Raw genomic sequence first — 26012 nt, 5'->3', positions numbered from 1 at the left:
CTTCTATCTTTGTCTGCTTTGAAGTATCTTCCTTTGAAGCATGTGGATCTTAGTCCTCTTAGACCCTGGATGGCCAAGCTGAAAATCTGATCTAATCAACATGGTGGTTCTATTTTTACTGTAGGCTTCAGTTTCTCAAGTTTATTGTGGTCTGTAGATGGGATGGATTCCCAGCAAATACAGTATTCTGTAAGCTTGGTGCCTTGAGCCTGTCTGCCCAGCATAAAGAGTCCTCAGCTATGGCAGAGCCGTGTTCAGGTGCTCTCTGTAAGTTATAAATCTGACTCTCCAGTCAGATTCATTGCATGAATGTGGTTAGGCTATGAACAGATTCTTTGTGGTCTGGGGCAGCAAGTTGCTTGTCTGCACACTTGTACTTTCTGGAGACTTTTGTTTTGCAGTAAAAGCTTGTGGAGCCAATTTCTAATCATTTACAGTACAGATATGTCCCTCAGTTACTTGGGGGGAAAAAAAAAAAGTAGAGCATTGTCTTTTTGTATATTAATCTTTATAGTGGCAGACTGCTGTGGATATGAGAGGAAAAGAATAATCTTGTGAAATGACTCACAAGTGCTAATCCATCTGGAAAGAATCATTTCCACAAGACTGTAAAGCTGTTTGTTAGAGAATACCTTGTACCTTTCTCAGACATGTCAAGAGCTTGCTGAGCTCATGTTCAACTGGATTGCTACCAGGTTCTTGCCGATACTGTAAGATTTGCTTGCAAGAGGTCATGTGGACAAACCCTATATGCCTCAGCAAATAATTTTTACAACTAAGGCTTTTCTGCTTGCAGGAGGATTGCATGGTAGGATAGAGTTCTGTTTCTCACCAGACCGTAAAAGGAGATTTCTGAACAAATTTAGGATATTCTGTGGTTGTCTGCTTGGCACCTTCCAGGTGAATACATTGAAGAACTTTTTATAACCTTTAGGTGCACTTGAAGCCATGCACTCTGTTGGGGGCAGACCAACACAATCCTGGAAGGAGCACTGAGACCTCTCTCCAGGTCGTTCTTCCCACTGATACTTCTTGTCCTTGGGAAAGCATGGTTTGTTCCCTTGTTTGGCTGGAGTGTATTTAATGTCTGTGTGAACTGGCCTTGCTCTTGTTAGTGCACCTGAGGTAGGGATTCTCCTGCGTACCCCTCCCTCCACTCCTATTTGACATTGCAGAAATAATCAGAATTTGCATCTCAAGGTAGTTTTCATGGAAAAAGCAGTGCAGATTTAAGCAGTTAACTGCCTGTTAGATCCTGCTTTGGAAAATATCCTAATGATTCAGACTGCAAATCAGGTCAAGAGGAGAACCAAACTTTGATTTCTAATAACATCATTTAACTAGAAGGCATCTCAAGTTTTTTTAATTAACATTGGTTTTGTATGGAATTCTAATACTTAGACACTTCATAAAATTTGTATTAAAACTGGAAGTTTCCATAACATTTTTACCATTACTTCAGTCCAGGTATTGCAAATAGGGATGGCATATTTTCTGAAAGAAATATATAAACAGCCATTTTTAGATTTGCTGGATTTTGCCTTTTATGTGAAATGCGTTGCAACAATCCTATTATTTATTTTGTTAAGTCTTTGAAGGAAACTGCAAAAATCTTTGTAACAGATCTTTCTATGGGGCTTTTTATTTAGACTATTAGGAATAGTCTGGAACAGAAATATAAGATTAGGGACTTGAATGGAAATTAGCATATATTTTTAAAAGCTTGAGAAAATATAATTTAGACCGACTATCTTCAGCTTAATTTAGCAATTCTTAGGTCAAGCTCAGTGTTAGTAGTTTTTAGGGAATAATGAATAAGCAAGAATTACAGAATTTGGTCCATTTACCAATAGTGAGTCTTGAACTTAAAATACTGAGCCAAAATTTCTGAAATAATGGGAATAGAGAATATACAGCCATAAGTGATGACTGCAATGCAGGAGAAAACAGAAGTCACTTTCAGGCATAGACACCAATTTATAGATATCATAATTGTGTCTAATTTGTTTAAATAAACATGTATTCCCATTTGGGCTTGTATATGTAAATTGGTCCCAAATGCTTCAAGTATACAGTAAAGCTTTGTTCGCAACTTTAGAGGCTGATTTAAGGCTGGTTTGGAAATTTGGCTGTATAGATTAACATTCCAACATGTTTTTCAAATCATGGACATTTTAAAATTCTACGCCAGCTTAGAATTCCCAGGGGTCTAGCAGTTTCCTTGTGGTTTCTAATTGGAAAACTCACAGAAAATCAGATTCTTTATCATAAAGGCAAAGATGCAATTTTTCTTAAAAATGAACATACAGGGCTTTGGAGAATCAGACTTACCTGCAGTGAGCTACATGTGAAATTCTTTCTGAATGTTTTCAGCATCTGCATAAAAATTCTATCTTTGTTAAACATCTGGAAATCCAAAAAGCGAACAGATAAAGCATCTGAAAAAATTCTATCTTCCTCTAGACTGCGTAGATCTTTATCACAGTCTTCCTTGACACTTGGCTCGCGTTAGGTAAAGCACCATTTGGAACTAATCTTACAGAAAGAGCTGGGAACCCCCCACCCTGCCTCGCACTTCAAAAGGTCACCAAGTGTGAGATTGATCATTGAGAGAAAAACAGGAGGAAAAGGAAGAAGAGGCATGACTGTCATACAGCAGTATACCCAATGTTATAATTATTACATCACGGAATTTAAATGGATTCTTACATTTGTTATTCAGACTGCCAGTGAAAGGTTATCCACTATAATTCCATAGATCAAAGAAATATATTGGTTATTTGAACTACATTGTACCACACTGTAAGTGAAATTATGGAAACATCTTTCAATATGAAATTTTAGAACCTATAATGTGTTTTGATGAACTTCAGATATTCCAACTGAAACTTTCTAAGCATTGTCCTTAGCTTGGGTTGTTCTGGAATGACTAAGGGGAAGAAGTGATTTTGAAATTTCTGAGACTAAAATGAGTTGGTTTTGCCAACATTTAATATTTGTCATAGTTAACTTCACTTTGAGAGAATTATATCCCCTTCAAGAATGTGATGTTTGATAAGACATGATCATGGGTTAATAAGATGTTTTTTGAAATGTGTCCTGTGAAAATCCACTCAGATTTGACCAGTTTATATCTCATGGAAAAATTGCTGCTTATGCATGTAGTTGCTATGTTCATTCACAGGTCCTACTGTGTGACAATGAAATAGCCACAAACAACTTACTCAAATGCAATCCTCCTGTTTTTCTCATTAAATTACAATATAAATGAGGGAAATTCAGAAACTAGGATTCTTAAACTTCTTCAACTAACTGTACATTAATTCAGCTCTGACTTCTGTGGTTGTGATGGGGAAAACCTTACGATCACGTATCAAAGATAAGGTGTAATTGTCCTCTGAAAGAGCAACTGTGCGAATTGCCCCATTCTGTTCTACGCAGATATTATCTAAGAAACCTATTATGAAATGCCAATCTTAAAAATCCCCATCTAAATGTAAATTCTGAAAACCAGAGGTCTAGGGACAAAGTACAGAGCATTTATTGAATGGGAATGAACTACGGAATCCCAGGCTTTGCCCCTTGCGTTTGTTTTCAGGAACACTGCAAGGAGGTCTTTGCCATGACTTATCTTTGTGTCTCTGTCTTAGTTTCTCTGTCTATAAAATATTAATAAGCTGCTTTTCTTTTTTATTTGATTTTAGTCCCTCTCTTTAATGCTATTATAGCATTAGAAAAAAAACAAACCATCTTTGATTTTTGCATTTGGCCTGCTAGCATTTTCAGATTGTAGATAAGTAGAAGCAGTGCTTTTAATTTGTGGCGCGTACATGCCTGGAGTTTGTAAATTACTTCTACAAGATCTCTGAAAGACTATTGATAAAAGTGAACTTGTCAGTAGGCATAGATATGTTATACAGTTGGATGTCCGGAAATTTTGAAAGTCAATTTATAGGTCTCTCCGAGACTATAGTGACTTAATCCCATCCTCGATTACACAAATTGAGTGGGCAGGAACAGGGTCTGACATCTGTTTAAATGGGCTCTTTGTTGTCAGCTTCCATTAGTTGTGCCTCACCTGCTCTCCAATGGAGGGTTCCTGGTTGTTGGTGTCTGTGCGTTATCCAGCTGCCCAACAGCCAGCCTCTCATAGGTGGCCGCCTGATTCATTCACAACGTCCCACGCGTTTCCTCCTTTAGTTTCTCTTTCCAGATATTTCCAGGTAATTCAGTTGCCAAATATCGGTTGAATCCTAACAGAAATTCCTCACATGTCATATTTTACTGAGGCTTTTGCTTTCAGTTAGATAGATGCCACTTATTCTGGCAAACATCATGATTTTGCCTCCATATGTTGAAATGGACATGTCCCTTAACTACATATAAATTAATTATTAGTCAAATAATCAAATGTGCATAAGCTGGTGAATGAAGCTTCTGCCTTGCCAATTTTTGACATTATTTACTTCTGGGTATCCCAGTTGTCTGGTGCATTGTATGTGAATTGAATCATCTCTTGTATTCCTTGGCTTTCTAACACACTGCTAGAAGTAGGAGTTGCAGTGTTTCTGTTAAATTATTTTTTCGTAACTATTTATTAACCCCATCTTTTTTGGAATGATAACCAATGTTTTCATCTTTTGCTGTGTGACCAGTAAGCTGTGTCATGGACAGAGCACTTGGAAGAACAAAGCCATGAACAAAATCTTAACTTCTAAAACTATATTGTTGTTAAATTAAGCTTATTCTCCATCTATGCTTACTCTTAAGAAGTAAAAACTAATGCTACGTGGAAGAAGTGGGAGAATGTATTCTACTTCGACACTAATAGCATGGCTAAACCATTCACTTAGTTTTGTATTTATTTTAACATTGTAGTCTGTGTGTTGATATAAAGCCTTGATGATGTTAATTATTTTTATTGGCATATCATAAATTTGTTAGGTATTCCAAAGTGAACACAAATGCTTTCTTAGAATCTAGGAAGTTGATGATGAGTGATTTTTGGCTTTTGATGATCTCTGCAGTGATTACATAGGGTAAAAATCTGGTCAACACATGATCTTTAAACTTGAAATCCAACCTGCTATTCCATTAAAATGACATCTCTCTACAGTACTTAATATGACAGTGCAAAGGTTGTATTTCACTGAAGGACAATGTTTCGCCAATTGTTAAGTGAATTGCTTAGGGATGCTTTCTTTGTTGTAAGTGCAATGTCATTTTTCATTAATCTGGAAGCTGTTCCTGGTTCCATGTCTGTTGAAAAGTTTTGGCAATTTTTATTGATGTCTCCTAAGGCTTCAAAATTTCCATGTTGAGTGGTATGTGTGGTTGTGTTGGTTTTTTGTTTTGGTTTGTTTTTTTTTGTTGTGGTTTTTTTTTTTTAATTTCCTGGATTTTAACTTTTGTTGTGGCTTTGGGAGGCTGGGGGGGGGATTATATTTTTTTTCTTAGGTTTTATTTTTTGCAGTGGGAAATGCTTCATTTTAAATTCCATGTATGTATTTCTATATTCAGTGTTTCTTCTATGCATTTTGCATATGCATTTAGCACATTCTTTTGCTTGTCAGTCCAGTTGTTATATTTGGAAAGTGTTCTCTCCCATAGTAAATGGGGTAGGGGGAAAATAAAACTGGGCGCACCTTGACGAGGAGTAGTTATTTTACCTTGTAGGTATTACAGTTTCATTTATTTAATGTCTAGTTCATACTTGTCTATATTTTATGGCTATTCACCAAACCTGAATTTTGCCACTGCAAAGGAGTCTGAGGTAAACTTAATTTTCCTTTGCCGAAATGAGTGTCTGGGACACCACTTCTGTGATTTGTAAATGGGATCTGAAACATTTTAGGTTTGAGTTCCTGAAGAATTAAGAATAGCAACTGAGTAAATGATGGCTGGCTAGGGGTATTGTCACTCTGTGGTCAGGTGAATTGTAGCAGTTCTTGTAACAATGAGATTCAGTTCACTTATGTTTGACAAATTAACAAAAGACAAGGAGAAAAGTCATATTTACAGAGAAGATTGTGGCAGAATTTCTCTTTTGTATTGCCTATCCTAAAGAGCTAATTCAGATTTTATAAGGGGAAGGAGGTGTTCTTTTCTAAGAATACCTGAGCAAAATGAGGGAAGAATTTAAGAAGGAAAAGAATAGCTCTTTGCCCAGTAGCAAAGTTAAAGGCAAAATTGTAAAAAGTTCTGAAATAGGTGCATGTTCTATGTAGCTGATATACTCAAATTTCAGTATGAATTTATGCTTACGTAACACTAAACAGTTACATGAGACACCACTGCAGTCAGCTACTGCAATCTCCATAATGTAATTTCACCCCCTCTTTTTGGTTAATGTGGGTCATCAACCGATAAAAGCAAATTTTTCCTATGAGTGCCTAGCTAACTGTAACCCTCTTCCATAACAAACAAAATTGCTAACCTTTTTCCTTTTATTCAAGTGCAAGTGACAGTTCAAAAAGTTATGAAATCATCTATTCAAAGAGCGGGGTATGATTAGGAATCTTCAGGATATGGCTCAAGTCTGCTATAAAAAAATGGGTGTTTTAATATGTATTTGTGGACCCTCATTTTGGAAAAAAGGTACAAAAAATACATTTTTCCATGTGATTTCAGAGCATCGGTGTAAGAGAGTCCCTTTTGGGTTTAGAAGTGAACCTGACAGCATTTTTCCAGTATTGCATCATATGTTTCACTCACACTTTCACATCCTGCATTAAACCACATGCATGCACATCAACAAGACAAGATTGTAAAAGGAGTGTAACTGGGGAACTGTTTTCATGATATTTGATAGGAGTAATTGCGGCCACTGCTGTTTCAAAGCAACTGCGGTTATACTATACTATGTCAACAAAAGTCACTTTTGCCATATGGAAACCTAATTACTTCAGAATGATCTGTTAGAAAGCACTTTTGAGATAGTCAGGCCATTTATACAAATCAGTAAAAAATATTTGTGCATGAAACCTTTCTTAAATAAGAGCTTTCATGTGTTATAGGTTGAACATTACAGTGATAGTTTTGGGAATATTAAAAAAGTAGACTTCTATTTAAAAGGTGGTAGGGAAATTTATTAGGTGATGAGAAAATATGAGTATTTCCCTATGATTTCTGTGATAAACCTGATCGTGCTATTGTTGAATGGAGAGGAGTTTTTTTTGCTGTTCTCTTCAGCAAGACGCTAATATTGTGCGAAATGGGATGAAATATAGAATGCTACATTTTAGTGAGATAGTGTGATGCCAGGGGTATTTATCTGTGTAGTATTTGTTCCATAAAATGACTTCCCCCCCCCGCACCCCCCCCTTCAATAATGTAGGGTTTTTCCTCTTTAGTCCAGGACATGCCTTGTTTTTACATTTGGGTGTTTGTCACTTCTGAGTTGTTTAGGGCACCCATTAATCAGACATTTTTTCTGTCACTATGAAAGTAGAGAATATCACAAGTTTGATTAGTTAAGTGTGATAGTTCTGTACCTAGACTCATATTTGCTGTTAGTAGCTGTTACTACAAAAATGCACTTCTAAAAGACATCGTAATCTTTATAATTGTAAAAGAAATGTTGCGAGCTCCATGAATATCTAAGTTTCACAGTGAAGCTAGGTTGACTGATGTGTTTAAAGGTCTGTCTTAGTTGTCAAGGTATAGAAGCGTAATTTATGGATAGTCTGTTACGTACATGAAGTTTTAGATGGTTTATTTGCTGACTCTAACTGCATAGAGTTCTGACACATAAACCATCTGTTCTGAATTGCTTTTCTTGAAAGCATTTCTATATTCAGTCATTACGATCTACCTAAATCAGAAGACATAAAATATTTAGAACCAGATTTTTTCGCGTGTTGTTAGTACTGGGGAGCAGCATTGACCCAGGGGAAAACTAGAGTTTTCTGCATGCCTGCCAGCACTGCAATGCCTTCCCGACAGCCCCTTATGAGAAAGGCAGTGTAGGTTCTCCTGGCTACCTCCTCCCTTCTAGCAGCTTTTGTACTGCTGAGGGCATCTGTGCCAAGGACCAGCTCCTGGTCTCCAGGACCAGTGCTGTGGACTTGCTCGTATACTGTAGGCTCAGGGCCAAGGAGAGCAGATTGGTTGTGCCCATGCTGGGCCAAAGTCTCCTCTGATTGCCAGATGGCAGCCACCAGCCATATAGCACAATATTTCTTTTTTTTAATGGGTTTTTTTCCTAGTTCAAATTTCCTGAAGTAATATGAAGGTTTTATCACAGACTTCCAGAACAGCGTTTAATACCCTTAGCATGATGTGAAAGAATATAGGCTGGTTATCAGGGGATGTGGCAGGACAAAGTAGTTTAAAGGCTCAGAATCAGTTGGGCTGAAATCGGAGAACTGAGTGGAAGGAGACAAACCTGGTATGATTTCACTTGTAATGCCCTTCTGAGCTGTTCCTGGGGTTATAAACAGTTTTTGTCTTGGAGAAGACTCGCTAGTTTTCTAGTGAAGTTTTCTGAGAGCAAAGTAGCCTATAGGCACTGTGGAAAATCCAGAGATGAGAGCTGAGGAGGGAACTAGGAGATGACATGATTTGACACCGCAGGTCTGCTTTCAAATGAAAATAACTATACCTTTATCTCCTTTCCATGCTCTCTGAAGTAGCTTATGCAGAAGTATGCAAGTGCCAGGAATACTGGAGCTGGCTTCTGTCATCTTGTTCTTGTCGCAGTGCTGCTAATCCATTATAAGGTCATCCAGGATTTGTGCTTCAAACTGGACGTAGTCATTCAAAAATTCTGAAGAGTATAGTTTTGTCATATATAATTTGTTTGGTCTCCTTACGTTGACCTGTTAACTCAGTTGGTTCAACATCTATGTATCACTTCAGATACTCTGGTCCAAGCAGAGATATCATGGGAGAAGGATTTTGTTCTGTTTCATTTTAATGGTGATAAATTTATAGCTGCTGGTAGTTTGGTTCTATGAGAATATGATCAAGTATGCTGTATGTACAGTGGATGTTTTATGTAACCATATTAAGGTACAGTGCTATGAAATGGCACCTCTTTGAATCTACCGACAAGTTAGAGTTGATTATAAACTAGCTATGTATTTCTGAAGGGATTGATTCCACTGAAATACTAAATAACAGAATAGTTGCTGTCAGGACGTGAGGGAACCAAAATACCTTAATAGTCGTGACCAGCCTCACCTGGGACCTCAGCCTGCATCCCTGCCCATGGCCCAGGCGCTCCCTTTGACCTCAGCCCCACTTCTTGCCGGAGCCACGTTGTGGACAGACCATCTCCAGCCTTGCTTCCTGCTGGTTGGGCTTTGTGGCTGGAGCCTCAGCCTCTGCTGCAGCTTTGCGTCCAGCCTTGTCTCCTGCTGTTTCTGACTTGTCTTCCTGGACAGACACTAGACCTGACTTGTCACCTTGTCTTGTCACAGGACAGTCAGCTAAAGCTGTTATGTCACAGGCGCTGTCCTCCTCGGGTGCTGTGGGATGGCAATGTTGCCGGAGAGGGCTGCCACCTCTTGTGTTGGGGTCACCCTTGGCTCCTGGCTTATCTTCCCTCATGGAGCAGCCCAACTCTTGCTGCTCCCTGCCTGTTTCCCATCTTGCGTCATGCTGCCGTTCAGTAGAAAATCGTGAAACAAAAGGCTTGTTTTGACAGCTTTTCTCCAAATGCAGACTGGACTAGTTGACCTTCCTCCAGCAGGCTGCCAGAGAATTTTGTGTGACTCCTTTTAACAGAAGGGTGCTCTTTTAAGACTATTAGACTTGTCCAATTAAAATCTTTTGAGAAAAGATGTAGGGGGGGCACAGAAGGACAAATGCTGCATTACTTCTTCCTGAAGGCTGTAAGTCACAAGGGGAAATTCAATGTGTGAAGCGGTCTGTAGAGTATAATGAGGATTTGCCTCAGGGTACAGATACTCATTGTTTCTTTGAAGAAATTAGTGTGGTGTGAAATGGGTGCTAGTCTAGAAATGTGTCTAGTGCTAATAGCTTTTTATTTAAAAAAAAAAAAAAAGAGAAAAAAAGGAAAAAAAAAAGCCCTGGTCTGTGAGGAACGGAGCTCTCCCGCTCTTCTCTCCCGCTCTTCTCTCCCGCTCTTCTCTCCCGCTCTTCTCTCCCGCTCTTCTCTCCCGCTCTTCTCTCCCGCTCTTCTCTCCCGCTCTTCTCTCCCGCTCTTTTCTTTTTCCCTCCAAAAGAATGGAGAGGGATTTAAAATAATGGTTAACAACTTCCTTGTGCTCTGATCTGTAAGGTTGTTCCATATCTAGAGCCCCTTGGAAGAATTTGGGTTTCATTGTTTTTTACTTTTACTGGATCTATTGAATAGTCATGTATCCTTCCCTACTTTCTTCCTTCTTTCCCTCCCTAATTCCAGGATGGTCCAGGAGGTGATGTGGTGTCTATGACACAAGGTTTACTTGGATTTTTCTTTAAAATATCATGTAAAACTGGTCAGTGTTTTCTGAGAATACAATGTAGAAAAGTATTAATATCTCCTTTGAAATATTTTGAAACATAAGCATCATTTTTGTAAAATAGGGAAATAAATGTAAAAAAGTGCAATTGGAATAAGAAACATGGGGGAATGAGAGCTAGATGGTGATCTGAGGAGTAGGTCTAAGCATTTATAAAGCGTATATACATCTAAAGCAATTTATAAGCTCTTACTGACGTATTGATAGAATAAGTAGAATTGGTTTATCCCTGTAGCCATTCTATGTGCAGTTTATTTGGTTTATCAGGTATGTAGATGTATTCTGCAATTACATTGCTGCTATCATATGTCTGTGCATGTAGATGTATTCTGCAATTACATTGCTGCTATCATATATCTAATATAAAATCACATATAAACTCATTCTAAACTGTCTTTAAATACTGACGTTAGTATGCTACCAGCAGCTGTTGTAAGGGGAAGCCTACTCCTGTGTCTTTTATTCCCTCTCCACATTTCCAAGAATTATTTTGGACTGTTAAAAACGGAATTTTGGACATAGATCTAGGAACTAGTAGAGACACCATTTTCAGTTTTCTACCTCTTAGCTCACTTGCCATTGAATAACTACTGACTCCAGAACAGAAGCAAATATTTCATAAATCAGCATAATAGAAAAGCAGCACATTCATATCGACATGGGGTCTGAATTCCCCCGTGGTTTAGAGATTTCTAAAGTTATGTAGTAACAATATTTCATTCTTTCTTCATTTTGCCGTTGATGATGGCTATTTTTCCTTTGAGGAAAAGAAACCTTAAATGAGAACTAAATGCTAAAGTATTCTTTGTATGTGTCTCAGTAAATGTACCAATACAAGTAAAAAGCTTGCTGTGGTAATTACTCTGTTTGGTTCAGATATTAATATGCTGTATCTGTAGCAGCTCCTCTGTTATTGAAAACATGTAAATGGAACTACTGGGGTACAATGAGAGCCTGGCTCTGTGTTAAACCTTGATCTTGTAGCTACTAGATTACATTTCTGTGTTGCGCATAAGGGGCTTACGTATGTTGTTAAATGGGAGACAGTGGTGTTTCTGAAGTGTTTACACTCTCTAGTCCTCAAGACCTATTGCTTTACACTATGATTCCCTCCTAACATAGATCTGAAACTAATTCACCCTTAATTTTGTGGAAGTTCAGTTCCTAGTTTAAAGTCTGTCTTTATAAATTTTTTCTTTTCTTTTTCTTTTTTTTTTTTTAATTCAGTGAACTGGACCAAACACTAAATCCCAAAATTGTAGTTGCTAATATGGCTAAAAAGTTGCTAATACTGATTCAGCTCTGAACTTCACATCGTGTAGCCAATCATGATGCTTTTGAAAAAACTTTGTGGTTGACAACTTTGTACCATTAAATTCACTTCTCATTCTTCTTTGTTTGGAATTCTTTAATGGACAAGGAAAGGCTCTGTAGTCATCCATCTATGCAAAATTTGCATACTGATTTCAGAATACTTAAGTACTATGCTCGCAGGTATCATTTATCTAAATAGATAACTTCTGTTTTTCAGACCTTACCAGTACGGAAGATTCCATGCAAAGCCAATGCTCCTTCAGGGTCTTTTTTTGCACGAGACAACACAGCAAATTTCTTATCCTGGTGCAGAGATGTAGGAGTGGATGATACCTGCCTGTTTGAGTCAGAAGGTTTGGGTATGTATTTGTTTATATAGTAGTTGGTAATTCTAAATAACTTTTGCTTTTGTGTTTAGTGTTGAAAGACAGAATGGCTCTCTTAATAGATCCTGACTCCAAATCTGACCTGTGTCTGACTGTGTTAGTTCTGCCCCTCATCTGAAGCATGAACAAATAAAGTACACATCACTTAAAAATCATTTAAGTCAATTTTAAGAGGAGCCTAAATGAGACAAAAATCATGCTATAATTTCTTGCACACAGATGATTTTTCACCCTACACACACTTTGATTATGGAGTGCTCTTCCTCAGTTCAATGAATAAGATAGTCCTGTTCTGTTTAGGGAGAGTAGGATACAAATGCATTCTCAGTTTTGGCTGCAGACATTTAGCTATTTGTGCAAATTCAATGGATTGCTCAGGAGGCAAGAAAATACGAAATTCTTCTCTGCATCCTACACTGACATTTTTTCCAGCTGATTCCCATGTACAGGTCTGGACAAAAATTATCCAACACTATTGCTTCAGGGTGTTCCATCAAAAGAATTGGACTGCTTAGGAAATCACTGTTCTAATAGTACATATTCTTCATTATTTTAAGTCTTCTCTCATCAAAGGAAAACTTAGGCATTTTACCTCTAGATTTTATTTCAGCCAAATATCATGAAATGAAGAGAATCAAATGTTTGTTTCTTATCTGAACTCAGATAAAAGTGTAAAACAGTTGTGATGATAGGCAGCTCAGTTTCTATGGAAGACAAATTAACACACTGTACTGAATCAAGAGGCTTCTTTGCTCTGTTGCTCAAAAGGCCTTTGACTGCCCAGTTCTTATCTGTGTTGCAACTGCTTTATTCCCCTTCTTTTACAGTCTTGCTCTTCTAGCACAACTATTCCTGAAGCAATTTTTTTCATTTTCTGTTCTTTTATCCTGTGAGATTTTTTAAATTAAATTAGATTATTTTATATCTCCAGGAGAAAATGCTTGGCAGAGAAGAAATTAGTATCACAAAGGTGACAAATAGTCAGGAGGATATACGTATTGTCTCTGTTTTGTTAATTAAATCCTCAAGGTGAAATTTTTATTGGACATGGCAAATCATGTGGAAGATGAACAATAATTGTATTTCCAAAGACTTGAAATTATGGAGAAGTTGGACATTGCCTAGGACAAAGAAACTTGCAAACACAAGAAGGAAGGGGACACAGACCTCCAATGTGTGAGATAAGCAGAAGAATCTGTGGTTAATCCAGCACGTAAATGAATTTAGATTTTGTACTGCTGTGGTAAACTCAGCAGTTTACCATTGTTCCAGTAATAGGTTAACTATGTAATTGAGAGCGTATTCATAAGGAATTTTCTCGTGCATTGTTAAGAAACCAGACCTTGTTTGGAGATGGAATTGGCATAGCTGAAATACCGACATTCTCTGGATAAGTTAATTTTTACACATTCACAGTGTTTTGCCTGCCACAGTCTAACACTAAGTGCAAATGCACCTGGAAAGTTGATGTTCAAGATGACTTCCTCTCTCAGAAAACTGAAGTGAAATATGCCAAAGACACAGTCCGCAAGCCTGTGCTGTATTAGATTTGTTTGATTAGCGACTGATTTTCTTCACTGATTGAAAACTAGGTTCTGTTGTTTTCCTTCTCTGAGTGTTACTGTTTATAGAATGTGTTTGTTGAAAAGACTTATGGTGCTGGAAATAGGATTAGGACTTGATAATATTTTAACCTATTTTTCTGAACTTGAGAAGGGGATAGTGACCATGCCATTTCTAAAAAAGATAAAAATAGAAGCCGCTGTTCCCCCTCGGTTTGAGCTAGAACTCTTAAAAGTTTTGATTTCATTTGAGGTTTTCCTAATGCATTAGCAATAATGATGAATCATAACAGTTGCCAATCTAAAGCTTTTATGTTCCTCTCTCTCCCACAAATCACTTCTCCACTGCCTAGGAAATAAAAATTCAGCAAAGGTAAGTAATATCAAAGGTTCTATTCAAAGTGGTGAGAAATGTGTAAATGATATCTAAGTGTTCGCCCTGCGTTATGGAAGTCTGCTGTGTCTTTCATAATAAACAATTGTGGTGAAATTATGGTCACAAAGGTATGTGGTTTTTGTGTTTTCTGTGTTTTTTCCCCATGGCTAATAAACTGTATTGATATGTAAATTGCTAGTTTCTGTCTATATTGAGGAACCTTACTGTGTTAATGTTCTTATATGACTTGATTTTTATCCTCCTTTTTTACTCTATTCTGCCTCCTTTATGGTATGTAAATACTGTATTATATAATTAGATGCACATAGTGATATTTTCTTCATGCCATTGTATCACATAAAACATTCCTGAGGCCTTTTTCTGGCAAATTCATGTTCTAATGTTATAAGAGTAATTTTGAAGATTTATTGCACTGAAACATTTGAATCATGGATTTATGACACTGCTAATTTAAAAAAAAAAAAGTTCCAAGTCTATTCAGAGCTCAGCAAAATTAGATATATACTAGCTAAGAAGTTATTAATTGCTATTATTTCTCATTACTTAGAAATATGTTCTCATCCTGATGAGTTCTGAAGTCTTTGAAATCATGCAAGTATAACTGCACACCAGTGCATCCAACACTCCCACTTTTTTAACACTCAGATTGAAGTCATATGAAGGTATTCCTCGCTGGAATGGAACTGTGTCAAGCAGACACTATAGCAGATAGGTGCAGTCCACGTCTGAGGAGCCTGCAGGCGAGTGATATTAATGGGAATCTTGAGTGTTCGTAGAAGCTTGGTTCTGCAAAGCATTAACATTCTAGGGCTGATCCAGACGAGCAGGTGACTCATGTCACTCCTGTGTCCCTGTACATCGCTTGTGGACTGATTTAGTAGTTTATTTAATTACTTAAAGTTAAGCACGGGTTCAAATGCTGTGTTGGATTTGGACTATCCAGCTAAGCTAAACAAGGAAACAGGATCAAAGTCTTTCTTCAAAATAAATAGTAGGAAAAAAAAGCGGTATTTTTTACGCTGGTAGATATGCTTATGCCTTCTAATCAGTAGAGTTACTTCAAAGATCCTTAAAAGAGATCAGTAGAGAACTCAAAAGTTTGAAAACAACATAATTGTACTACTAACTTGTAGTTAGTAGTCTATAATATTAAATATTTAGTCTTGCTGAATGTTATGATGTTTTAATATAGTTTAAAAAACAACTTGGAAATATAGTTTTCTGTGAAGATTTATAATACAGCCAGAGCTGACTGATAGCAATCATATGTATTTTGCCCTTTGCACGTATCTTAATGCAGAGACATGGCAGGGAAGTCTTGGAGTTAATGCCTCTGCAAAGAACAGGTGGATGCTGTGCCTGTTGTATGAACTGCAGAAAAGACACTAGCATCTGTAATAAATATAGCAACACAGTATGTAGGGGTAATCTTGAATGCTGCAAAATAGAGGGAGACTCTGCATGCTCCCTGCACTCATTGACCAATTTAGCATGCTTTTCGTAATTGTTGTTTTATAGTTAGTGTATTTAAAGAAGAAGGGATTAGCTTTGTTGATACGAAAAACTATGATCCAAAGTCCAAACGTACATCATCTGGGCAAATCTTGAGATACACGGTCTTTGAATGAGGTTCTTAGATATCTCATAGGTCAAAATTTGTCCCATATCTAGGACTTGGAACATAAAACACTAACTCTTTTCAATCTAAGAAAAGTAATACTCTCTGTAACTCCTCTGTTCCCATGAGATGTATATTTTGTAAGTTCCCCTTTGTAGGTTTTAGGGCAGGAGATCCACACAGCTATGTAATTCAGTTTATGGAAGCATTCTTGATGGAGATATTTGTAATTATGGTGCTCAAGGCTGAAGAGTGTAATATTCGAAGAAAACTCTTCTTGGCCACACAGTGAAAATGGTAAGATTTTCTATGATTGCTTTAGTTAAGTGAACTTAAAGGTTATGAACTCTTTGTTGGTAACATAGTGTTGTTGGATGATTATAGGATTTGGAACCAATGAATAATCTGCATCTCTCCTATGGTAAAGACTCCACCCGGCAAGAAAAGGGTTTGCCACCAAGTGTGCCAGCATGCTAATGTGTGTCGTTTGTTTTGGGAGTTGTTGGATGATATTGCTGTATTAATGTTTTGTGCTTGTATATGCTGTAACTGCGTGTGTACACACAGTATGTGACATGGACTTCTTTTGATGCAACTTACTGATTATAGAGTTTAATGGACAGATTCCCTAAACAAAGGCATCTAGTGTTTTAGTGGAAAAAATAGACTTAAACACAAACACCTCTGATCTCTATTCTAATGTTGGTGTTTTAAAGTTTTTTAAAAAAACACTCGAATGTTGATTGCTTAAATATAGTTTATGCATAGGGGCAAAGGATTTTTTTAATTAATACTCTAGTTTATCTAACTTCATATTTCAAGATGGAAGTATTTTGACCAGTCTTTCACAGTGACATATCTACAGCTTGCAATGTGTTAAATTTTACATGTAGTTGCATCAGAATAAGGCTTTGTCCTGTCTTTCACAACATTTTACTAAACGACTCATACTAATGTTGAATATGTCTTGTTTTGAGGACTATAGAAGCATCCTGGACACTGTGTTATTACCATTGGATTAGCATGTTAAAGTAATGATTTCTAGTAAATACGTTTTGATGATCTCTGTATACATTCTAGAATTCTTTACTGTCCATAGATCTACTGTGTTTGAAACATTAATTGTTTTGAGACTTCCATAAGTGATAGTGCTGAAATAGGGGACAGGGAAACACAACTCCTTGATTTAAGTATGTCATAGTATACCTCTTTGGTGCAGAAGCAAGGATATGCTGGGATAATTTGAACAGAGTAAGTGTTGTCAAAGCAATGTTAAAAAAACCCAAAACTAATGTAGGATCAGAAGAAAAAGTGTTAAAGGAGAAAGTGAAAGACAATAGGAAGAAGGATCAAAGGATCAACCTTTTGAAAAACTTTCCCTAAACATGTGTGAATTCTGATGTCAATTGGAAGCTTATGATAATAAATACTAAACCCCTTCAGAAAATCTTTTCGCTTCTAGTGAGCTGAAAAATGCTTTAGAAGCAGAAATCACATTCACTTTTTTGACTCAGCTATGCCTGAGACTTTTTTAAAAAAAAAAGTTTATGTTTAGAAATAAAACTGACTCCACTCATAACGGTTTATAAAAATGTTAGGAGCCAAGGCTTGAAACTTGGCAGGGAGGTGTAAGAAATTTGTTCCTGTATTGTGGTTGGGCATTCTGCTAATTTTAAAGAGAGAAAAAAAAAAACCAAAAAGCAAGCCACAAACAAAAAAAAAATCCCCTCACATTTATTATTGTGAACACACTCAGTTTAAATGTGCTGAAACGTGCTCAGCAAACACATGGTCTCCATGTGCAGGGTGTGTTCCAGCTGATTCCCGTGTACAGGGGCTGATCAGCACTGAAAGCAGAGACTGTTCCTCCTCCCCTCTCTCTGCTTCTCCTGGTAGCATCCAGGCACTGGGGAAGGGAGCGGTGAAGGATGCAGAAATGTGAGGAACAGTAGGTAGGAAAGAAATGAAGTACAAGGAGGGAGAACAAGGGGTGAGAGAGCAGGAGAGGAGGACCTGTAAAAGGAGAAAGGGTCAGCAACAAGATGGAAGCAGTGTGGAGAAAGAAGTTATAGCCAGAGAAGAGCAAGGATAAAAGCTTGCTAGGAGCTGAAAAGGAAGTATTGTTGAAAAAGAGTGGCTGGAAGTAGCTTGAAAAGATGGAGGCAATGAGGACAGCAGATAGGAAGGATTTAAAATGGATGAGATGGAAAGCAAAAGGCACTATAACTGTCAGGACACTAAAATAAGCTGGACTTGTATGCACTACTTCTAAATCTTCACATTGCTTTCTTGTCAAGCAAATATCACCAGTGAGATTCTCTGGCAAGGTGGATATTTCCATTCATCTTATGCAGTAGATCTGTGTAGCGCATGTGTCTTCTACGCTTACAAATTGCTACTTGCTTACAGTCACCTACTTGGATGATTCACCTTGCTAATATTTGATAGGGGAGGACTGGCCAATGATTCTCCAGGAATATTTTCTTCCATATATGAAACCGTGAAAAATTACAGGAAATTGCGTACAAAAATTGTATTAATGCTGCAAAGTGAAGTACTTGGACTATAATTAAGGCTGGCTGTACTACATCAGTTAAACTATTTAACTGTTATGATACACCTATCAACTTTTCATGTAGTCATGGGCTATTTTTTCCCCTAAAAGAGCTGTGTTCTCTTTAGGATGGACCTTGCTCTGCCAACATCTTGGTATGGTATGGTTCATGAAGTGAAGGAAGCTCTTGTTGGTATGTTATTTTCTCCTCACATGCCTCATTTGTTGCAAAAAACTGAAGATGTTTGGAAAATGATGCAAGATGCTGAAGGATAGTATTTTGATGTTGCTACTGAATGGCGTCGGAAGAAATGACTATGGCTCTATTACGTAGCTCCCACATGCAGCGGGAGGATCCATATCAGACTTTGTAACGTGATCACTAGTTGTGTTGGCTCTGCTTTCATACAGAATGTAGCATTAGGAAACTCTACTGTACCCTGGAGATCAGGCAGTACCTAGATTTGTGTGCTTTTTTGTATCTTATACCTATACCTTAATTCCATGTATAAGATGGGGATAATAATACTATTTACCTCATAGAAGTGTTAGGGAAATCTTCATTTTTGCTTTTTCTTTAAATTCTTCACAGCATACAGTAGCACTGTTGTGGAAATGAATTGCACTGTGTTGAGCGTAGACTTCAAATGATGTGCAGTGAATTGTGTATGTGGCCATAGATAAAATGAAGATGGCTTCTAAGAATAATTTTTTGGCTTCCAGTGCTTACCATGTCTAACTGTGTATAAATTGCTACAATTACAGAAAATGTGTTGCTTAGCAAATGTTTGTTACCCACGTAGTGTATCTGGGATTAAGTAACTGGTCAGGTCAAAAAGTTGAGGTGGTGCCTATTACTGAAATGCAACTATTAATATAGATCATAGTAAGTAATTCAGAAAATGGTAGATGTAGTTCTCACAGGATACAACAGAACACAATGGGTACAGGTGTTACATTTCAACCTGAGCTTGTAACCAATCACTTCAGAATGGATTGCCTGTAGTGATCAAATGATATTAGTTATTACCGTGTGTGTGTGTGTATATATATATGTACAATTACATATTTATGAAACTGTATACATGTATGTAGTGTAGTTAGCCATGAACTGCAATACAGTCAGGATTTAAATGAGAATTTAAGTGAGAATTTAAATGTGAATTATGAAGACTTCTACAGATTTTCTTTTTTAGTGGCATACGTATTTTAAATAATGAAATAAGTGATTTCAATGCTGTGTAGTGCCTCTGAAATAGTTTTTGCCATCTCTTCTAACAGATGTCTTGAAGTGCTTCGCAAATATCGATTAACTCAACTTCATACGTAAACCTAAAAAAAGGAAGCGTATTTCTTTCTGTTCTCTAGATGGAAAAAAGAGTAAATGTAGCTTTTTTTTTCAAAAAGCTTAGGAGGCAGCCTTTTGAAAGTGACTGTAAATATCGAGTTCTTTCAGTTATTGTGGAATAGCACCAGACAAAAAGTATCTCAAAATAAGTACTCAGAAATCAAGGCACTCGAAAGTGCTACTTGTTCCAAAAGGCAGTGGTCTTAATTTGCTCGCTCAAGGTTATACTGAATGTTTGGGACCAAGATAGGTGTGGAAATGCAGTCTTGTGTCTCTGTGGCTTTTGCTGTAACTCCTGACAAGAGACCTGTGAGGTGGTAGCCCATTAAACAGTTGTGCTTTTGGAAAAAAATGAAAATTTTGGTTTGAGAATCTAAATTACTTCCAGTGGGTATTGCAGTGTAGAAAATAACATCTGTTTGTCTCCAAAGTTCCTGAATACATATGCTGGTATAGTCCTCAGGAATGCTAACATTTTCTTGTTAGAAGCGGTGTCACCGTTGTCTTATCAGATGACCAAATGTTTGTTTTTGTGGTTGGTTCTTGCCTGCACAGCTCTTCATCCTCTAACAATGACTTCACTGTGTCACGTTGTTTGATGTGAAATGCATGAAATGTGTCTAGATTATGTTGAGTCAGATTTGCTAAAGGACTTGGAATTTTGTTTGGGCAGAAGAGCTTTAAGCATTGACAGAAAAACATTTAACCTTTTTTAATCAAATCATCTTCCAATTCTATTTATGGATTTTTTTGCACATAATGTGACTTGAGCCTCTGTTTTCCTCCTCCCTTCCAAAAGTTACTCAGATGTGTATATGTGTGAATTGCAATTAAGAAATATTGGACTCCCTTTGTCTATTCCAAAACTGGTTTATTCCATTTATATTTTGGGGGATGTCTTATTTCTTAAAATCAAGTTTTATTTTGGGGCAGTCCCAACTGGTTTAGAACCAGTTTAGAATACGTTTCTAGAGTCATGAATGTTACAGTTTAAAAATACTGATTACCAGTAAAGGTAAATGTTTCATAAAATTACTGTGTTGTGGCAAGGCAGAATATTAAGAATAGCTGAATGTCCAAGTCTGCATCTCTTATATTCTTAATAACAGATGGCTGAAGGATAAAAATATTTTGCCTAGTGCAGTGCCATTTTAGTTTTCATGCTCTGCAGTTTCACTTCTGGAAATATATTTGGATGAGATTAGAGGGGGAGAATGCATATGTCTCAGTGCTACATATACTCTAGTAAAACACATTGAGACGAGCATTCAACTCTTGCAATGTACCATACCTTTATTCAAGTCAGTGGAGCTAGAAGTTGAAGTTGCAGAAGCTGAAGATCTGCCCCAGTAGGCTTTAGTTATTTAGAGATGTTTAAGTCTGTGGATTTGCATTCTGGGCCTCATATGTACAATATAGGACAAAGCAATGACTTTCAGAGCTTTAACTAGACGTTGAAATATCTTTTTCAGGTATGGTATTTTTTCCTTCATGCATTTGAGTTAAGTGAGTCTTTAGATAACCAAAATGTTTATACAGCAGATGTCTTGACCTTAACTCATTAAAAACAAATCAATTTTGTTGCTGTTTCTATTTTTCTGATTCATACAAATATTCACACAATTACTTTTTGATGTCAGGTCAATCTGAAGTATAACATACAAACCTTTTGATTGTTGTGGAAATTTCTAAAACCTAAATTTTATCCACAACATGACGGTTTTACTGTAACAGGTATTTCTGGAGAGAAGATGACAATGTACTCATAATGCCTTTTTTCTTTTTTCTTCTGTTTTCCTTTCTTCTTTTTGGACTTTTGGTGAGTTGATTATGCAAACAGCCACAGGCCTATCCCCATCTATTGATTTTTGGATTTTGCTTATATATATTTTGCTGGACTTCTCTACAGAACGTTACCTATCTGAATTGTGGGGAAAAAAGAAATAATTATCTTGGATTTTGGTCGTATTTCCTAATGAGAAGTTCATGTTGTGTTAGAGCTGCTTCTGAAGCTTAAAAACTACAGGTCTTGTGTAGAATCCAGGCATGAAAACTTGCATATATGTGTGTATATATATAGAAAAAAAGTTTTTTGTTTGGTTGAGTTGTTTTCTGTGATGAGCTGAATTCTTAAAGTATTCTAGTTTCATATTTGCTTTAAGAGTAGATGTATAATGAATTCAGGAACAAATTTATAATGAGATATATTTTTGCTAGTGCAATTTTGTTATTTTTATGATTTAAATAGGCTAAGGAAAATAGTGATCTAAAGGATAGGAATTCTCTTAGTTTGTAGAAAGAAAAGTACCATCACTTTAATGTTATTAATTTTTTTTTTGACATTCTACTAGTTTAGTGTTCTGCCAGAGCTCTTGATTATTTTTAAATAGTTATGAACTGCTTGCAGGTTACCAAATAGCCCAAATTATTACTTAGTGATTTAGATTTAGAATGGTATTTTTGAAGGAACTAAAGGATAACTAAACGGGAACTTCCTAAATCATTTGCACTCTGAGAACCACTCCTCAATCCCATTCTTTTTATTCCAGTAAAACTCCACTGCAAGCCAAAGAAAACCAACTTTTATCTGAGTCAAGATTTACAGATGTTGATGATTAGGTTCCATTCTAAGATCACTAAGATCTTTCACTAAGATCAATCACTAAGATCTTTAAAATAGCTTTTATTTATAAATGTTTTCCGTCTTCATTTTGCTTTTCCAGTTCTCCACAAGCAGCCAAGAGAAGTGTGCCTTTGTTTGCTGGAACTTGGAAGGATTGCAGCAAGGTAGGTGAAAATATTTAAAGAATGAAGAAACATTTACATTCTTGACAGCAGTGGCTGTTGAGAGACTTACTAAATCAGCCCATTTCAAGCTAACTTTTATGCTCATTAGGTTCAAGGAGAATGCTTGTCTTGATGCCACTCAAGACTATCTTCTGGGCAGTTGTTAACAAATACAATAAAATCTCTATTCCATCACCTCAATGAAGGTATTTGTTGGCTATCCTCATATTAGGAGGGGGAAGAGTTGAGAATTTTGTTCTAAATAAAGCTTTGAGCTGTTTCTCCTTCTAACAGTCAGATCTCTCCATAAACAACTGAGATTTCATTAACTTTACTGATAATAAATTGATCTTCACATGACATAAATCTGACCTAAGCAACACTGACTCTTATTTATTTAAATAAATTTAGCTCTGATTTTCAGCAACAGAAGCAATACGAGAATTGAGTTAACAGTGTGTGTTCTATCTCTGTCAGATGATTCTAGTCAGGCTGGACCCTCAGTACATTGTAGCATTATCTCTGATGTCAAGACAACGGTGACTTTTGCTAGACAATCAACATGACAGTAATTAGAATGCGATTCTTCCCTTTTTGCAGATGCAGAATTAACCAACATAGAGCATAAGATTTGCTACAAAATATATGAACAACAGTGCTGCTGCCCAGTCTTGCATGTAAATTGCAGTTGCATTCATCCGTGTGTATCAAATTGGACTGCTTTGGTATTCAAATAGTTTCATTAATTTCAGAAGAATTCCTTGTGGTTACAATCAATGTGAAGGAGACCCCTGTTTATTCCTAGCTTAAGAACTAGTATTTTCATGTTATAATTGTGTTATGGGTATTCATATTTTATGAATGCAACTCACTTGGGAAACTGCTTAATTAGAAATTTGTCTCTTGGTCAAGATTCAGAAGAGCCCTCACTGTCAGTGGACGCTTGTGTAGGAATAGCGTTGGCCAGAAAAAGAGTTGATCTCCAGTTTGCAGGAATTTTCTTATCTCTAAAACTTGGATTCAGTCCAACATGGCCAAAAAAAAAAAAAAATTAATTTAACTTTCCAGGAATAAGAAAGTATTCTGATCTGTAGGTGTTCAATGAAATTGATTTTCACGAATCTTAATTTACCTGAGCAAACAAACTGCTTTCAAGATCCCCAGCTTGGAGGTAGACCTTCTGGCATCCAAAGACCCTACACCCAGGGCATACCTGTCAGGAATGTCTGCCCCAGGTTGATTACTTAATAGTGTCCAGCTTCCTCAGAGAATGCAGGTCAGTGGTTAGTCAGTGTTGGATTCTGCTAAAGTTGGTTGAGTTAGATAAATCTCATTTTGCAATGAGATTTGACTTCTCAACAGATCTACATAGGAATTAAGATAGAATCTTACCCTTCCTATTTGTCTTTTGTCTTAAGCTTCCATGTCTCACATGTTCTGCTCTAGGCATGAAAACAAATACTGAACCAATAAATGAACCATGTTTTCATTTATTAATGCATATCTGTCCCTTTGCCTTTAAAATATTTTTATTTTATTTTTTATTTATAAACATGTATATTACTGTATATCATTAATGTATTTTATATATTATATTTATGTTACTGTATTTTATTTTTGTTTATAGCTTAGGGGTCAAATAACATATGTCCGCCTACTTGTTCCTGCTCCAATATCTCTTTGAAAACAAACAAAACCCCATTTATAATCTTGTAAGATTCCAAAGTGCAGAAAAACTGTTGAAGGGAAACATCAGGTTAATACAATTGAAAAACAAATATGTGATGCCAGTTTTGCCTGAGCTGTGGTAAACTAGAACCGTATGGAAAAGAATAGTTGCCTCCACTAAGCGTAGGAAAGAGCACATTAAACTGACGTTGTTGTTGTGCTGTTTTAAGCAGGAGAGAAGTCAGATGTATGCTTGCTTTGTAAAGCAAACTGGGTCTGTTGACAGTTGTCGGGATCTGCTTTCCAGAACAGGAGCTGCAGAGATCTTTGAAAAGGTGCCTCAGTATGTTTTTAAAGAATGAAAAGAGTAAGAGACACTGAATAACTTCTTACTTTTCTCTTCCTTTTCTGTTTTAGAAGCAGAAAGATATGTTCAAAGTGGCTTATTCAGCACAAGGAGCCAACTCTTAGCACACTTTGCACAACTAGATTACTGTTAGTCTTCAGGGTCTACACTCCCATAGGTCAACCTAGGCCTTTCTTAATGAAAATAGGCTTGGGATTGAGGCACAAGTGAGCAGGAATGCAGATTGTTTGAGGAGGAGACAGAACTGAGCTCTGTTCTGCTAAACTTGAACCCATGCAACAGATACTCTGTGGATGAGGGGAGACAGTTGATAATTTACCTATGCTTTAGCAATGCTTTTAGCATATTCTCTCATAGTGTTCTTTAGCCAAATTAGAGAGAGATGGACTGGATGGATGGACTACACAGTGAGTGGAAAACTGGTGTGACCACTTGGCTCAAAGAGCGGCAGTTCAAAGCCCAGGTACTAATAAAAATAGAGTAGCCTGATAAACTATCCTGGATTTCAGTAGTTTATGAAAAGAAAATTCTGAGGTCATTTGTGAAATTTCAATAGCTAAAATGGGCCATTGTGTGCACCACATGTGGGTAGAATGAGAACATGTATGAGAGAGGGAAGTGTCCTACCAGATGAAACTGAGCGTTGACAATACACAAGGCTATTGCAGTGGGTTGCACAGGTCCAACATTCTCCTGAAGTATTTTAAAGTCATGAGTGAATCATTTAAGCTCAAGTGATGTGAAAGCAGAATCTATCACTGCGTAATCTTCGTAATCAAGACTTCATGGAGAATGTGATTATTTGCAAATAGATGTATATGTGCTGTCTGTCTGTGTGTTTAAAGAGAGTTTATACGATGGAAAACAGCTAAATTATCTTTTCTGCAGAAAGAATTAAGTTCTTGGCTAACTATTAAACTCTGGGGGGTTAAATAACCACCACAGGTCTTTTGAAATTACTGTTGAGCAATTTCAAGATCTTTCTGGTATTGTATTCAATTTTCCTTGGTAAAAATGGGAAGTGGTGCTCTAAGAAATCTATTGGAGATCATGTTACAGTCCAATGCTGCTTCATTTGTAGTTATGAGAAGGCAGGCTAGAAAAGAGCAGAAAAGGAAATTCTCAGCATACCTTCCAGACCAGAATTTGCACCTCTACCCCTCCCAGAAAAGATGTGTTTTTTACCATTTCAGCTTTCCAGCAACTTTGCTTCAGGTTGATACAGTATGTGGAAAAAAATGTGTGTCTGTTTGTTTGTTCATTTTTGTTTTATTTTTCAACTTACCACCAGAGGAATTCAGAACACTGGAAATATAGGAAACTTTTAAAAGTCTATCACAATGACAAAAATTGGAGATTATGAAAAGCAGCAGAAGCAAAGAAGCAGCATTGCTTAGAGTGGAAGAGTTTTATTTGATGAGTAAGGCTGCATGCAGGTGTAGGCTTAGAGCCCAGTGGGAATTTAATGATTTACAGCCTGTCGGCATCTGCAGACAGACAGGAAGTAAATGGATTGTATATAAGTGCTTGCTTCAATGTTGG

At 36.9% G+C, this 26012-nt stretch overlaps 1 protein-coding gene across 2 annotated transcripts in view; it reads left to right on the top strand.

Moving 5' to 3' along the window:
* The window catches only part of GAS2 (growth arrest specific 2), a 98389-nt gene that overhangs the window by 26720 nt on the left and 45657 nt on the right, over positions 1-26012 (top strand). For both annotated transcript variants that reach the window (XM_075163295.1, XM_075163294.1), the window contains exons 4-5: positions 12001-12142; positions 22372-22435. In XM_075163295.1, the coding sequence (XP_075019396.1) occupies positions 12001-12142; positions 22372-22435 (206 nt within the window). The remainder of the gene's footprint in view (positions 1-12000; positions 12143-22371; positions 22436-26012) is intronic.

Source organism: Calonectris borealis, chromosome 14 (assembly GCF_964195595.1).
Source record: "Calonectris borealis chromosome 14, bCalBor7.hap1.2, whole genome shotgun sequence".
Classification (NCBI taxonomy): Eukaryota; Metazoa; Chordata; class Aves; order Procellariiformes; family Procellariidae; genus Calonectris; species Calonectris borealis.
This window is presented reverse-complemented; position numbering and strand designations above follow the sequence as displayed.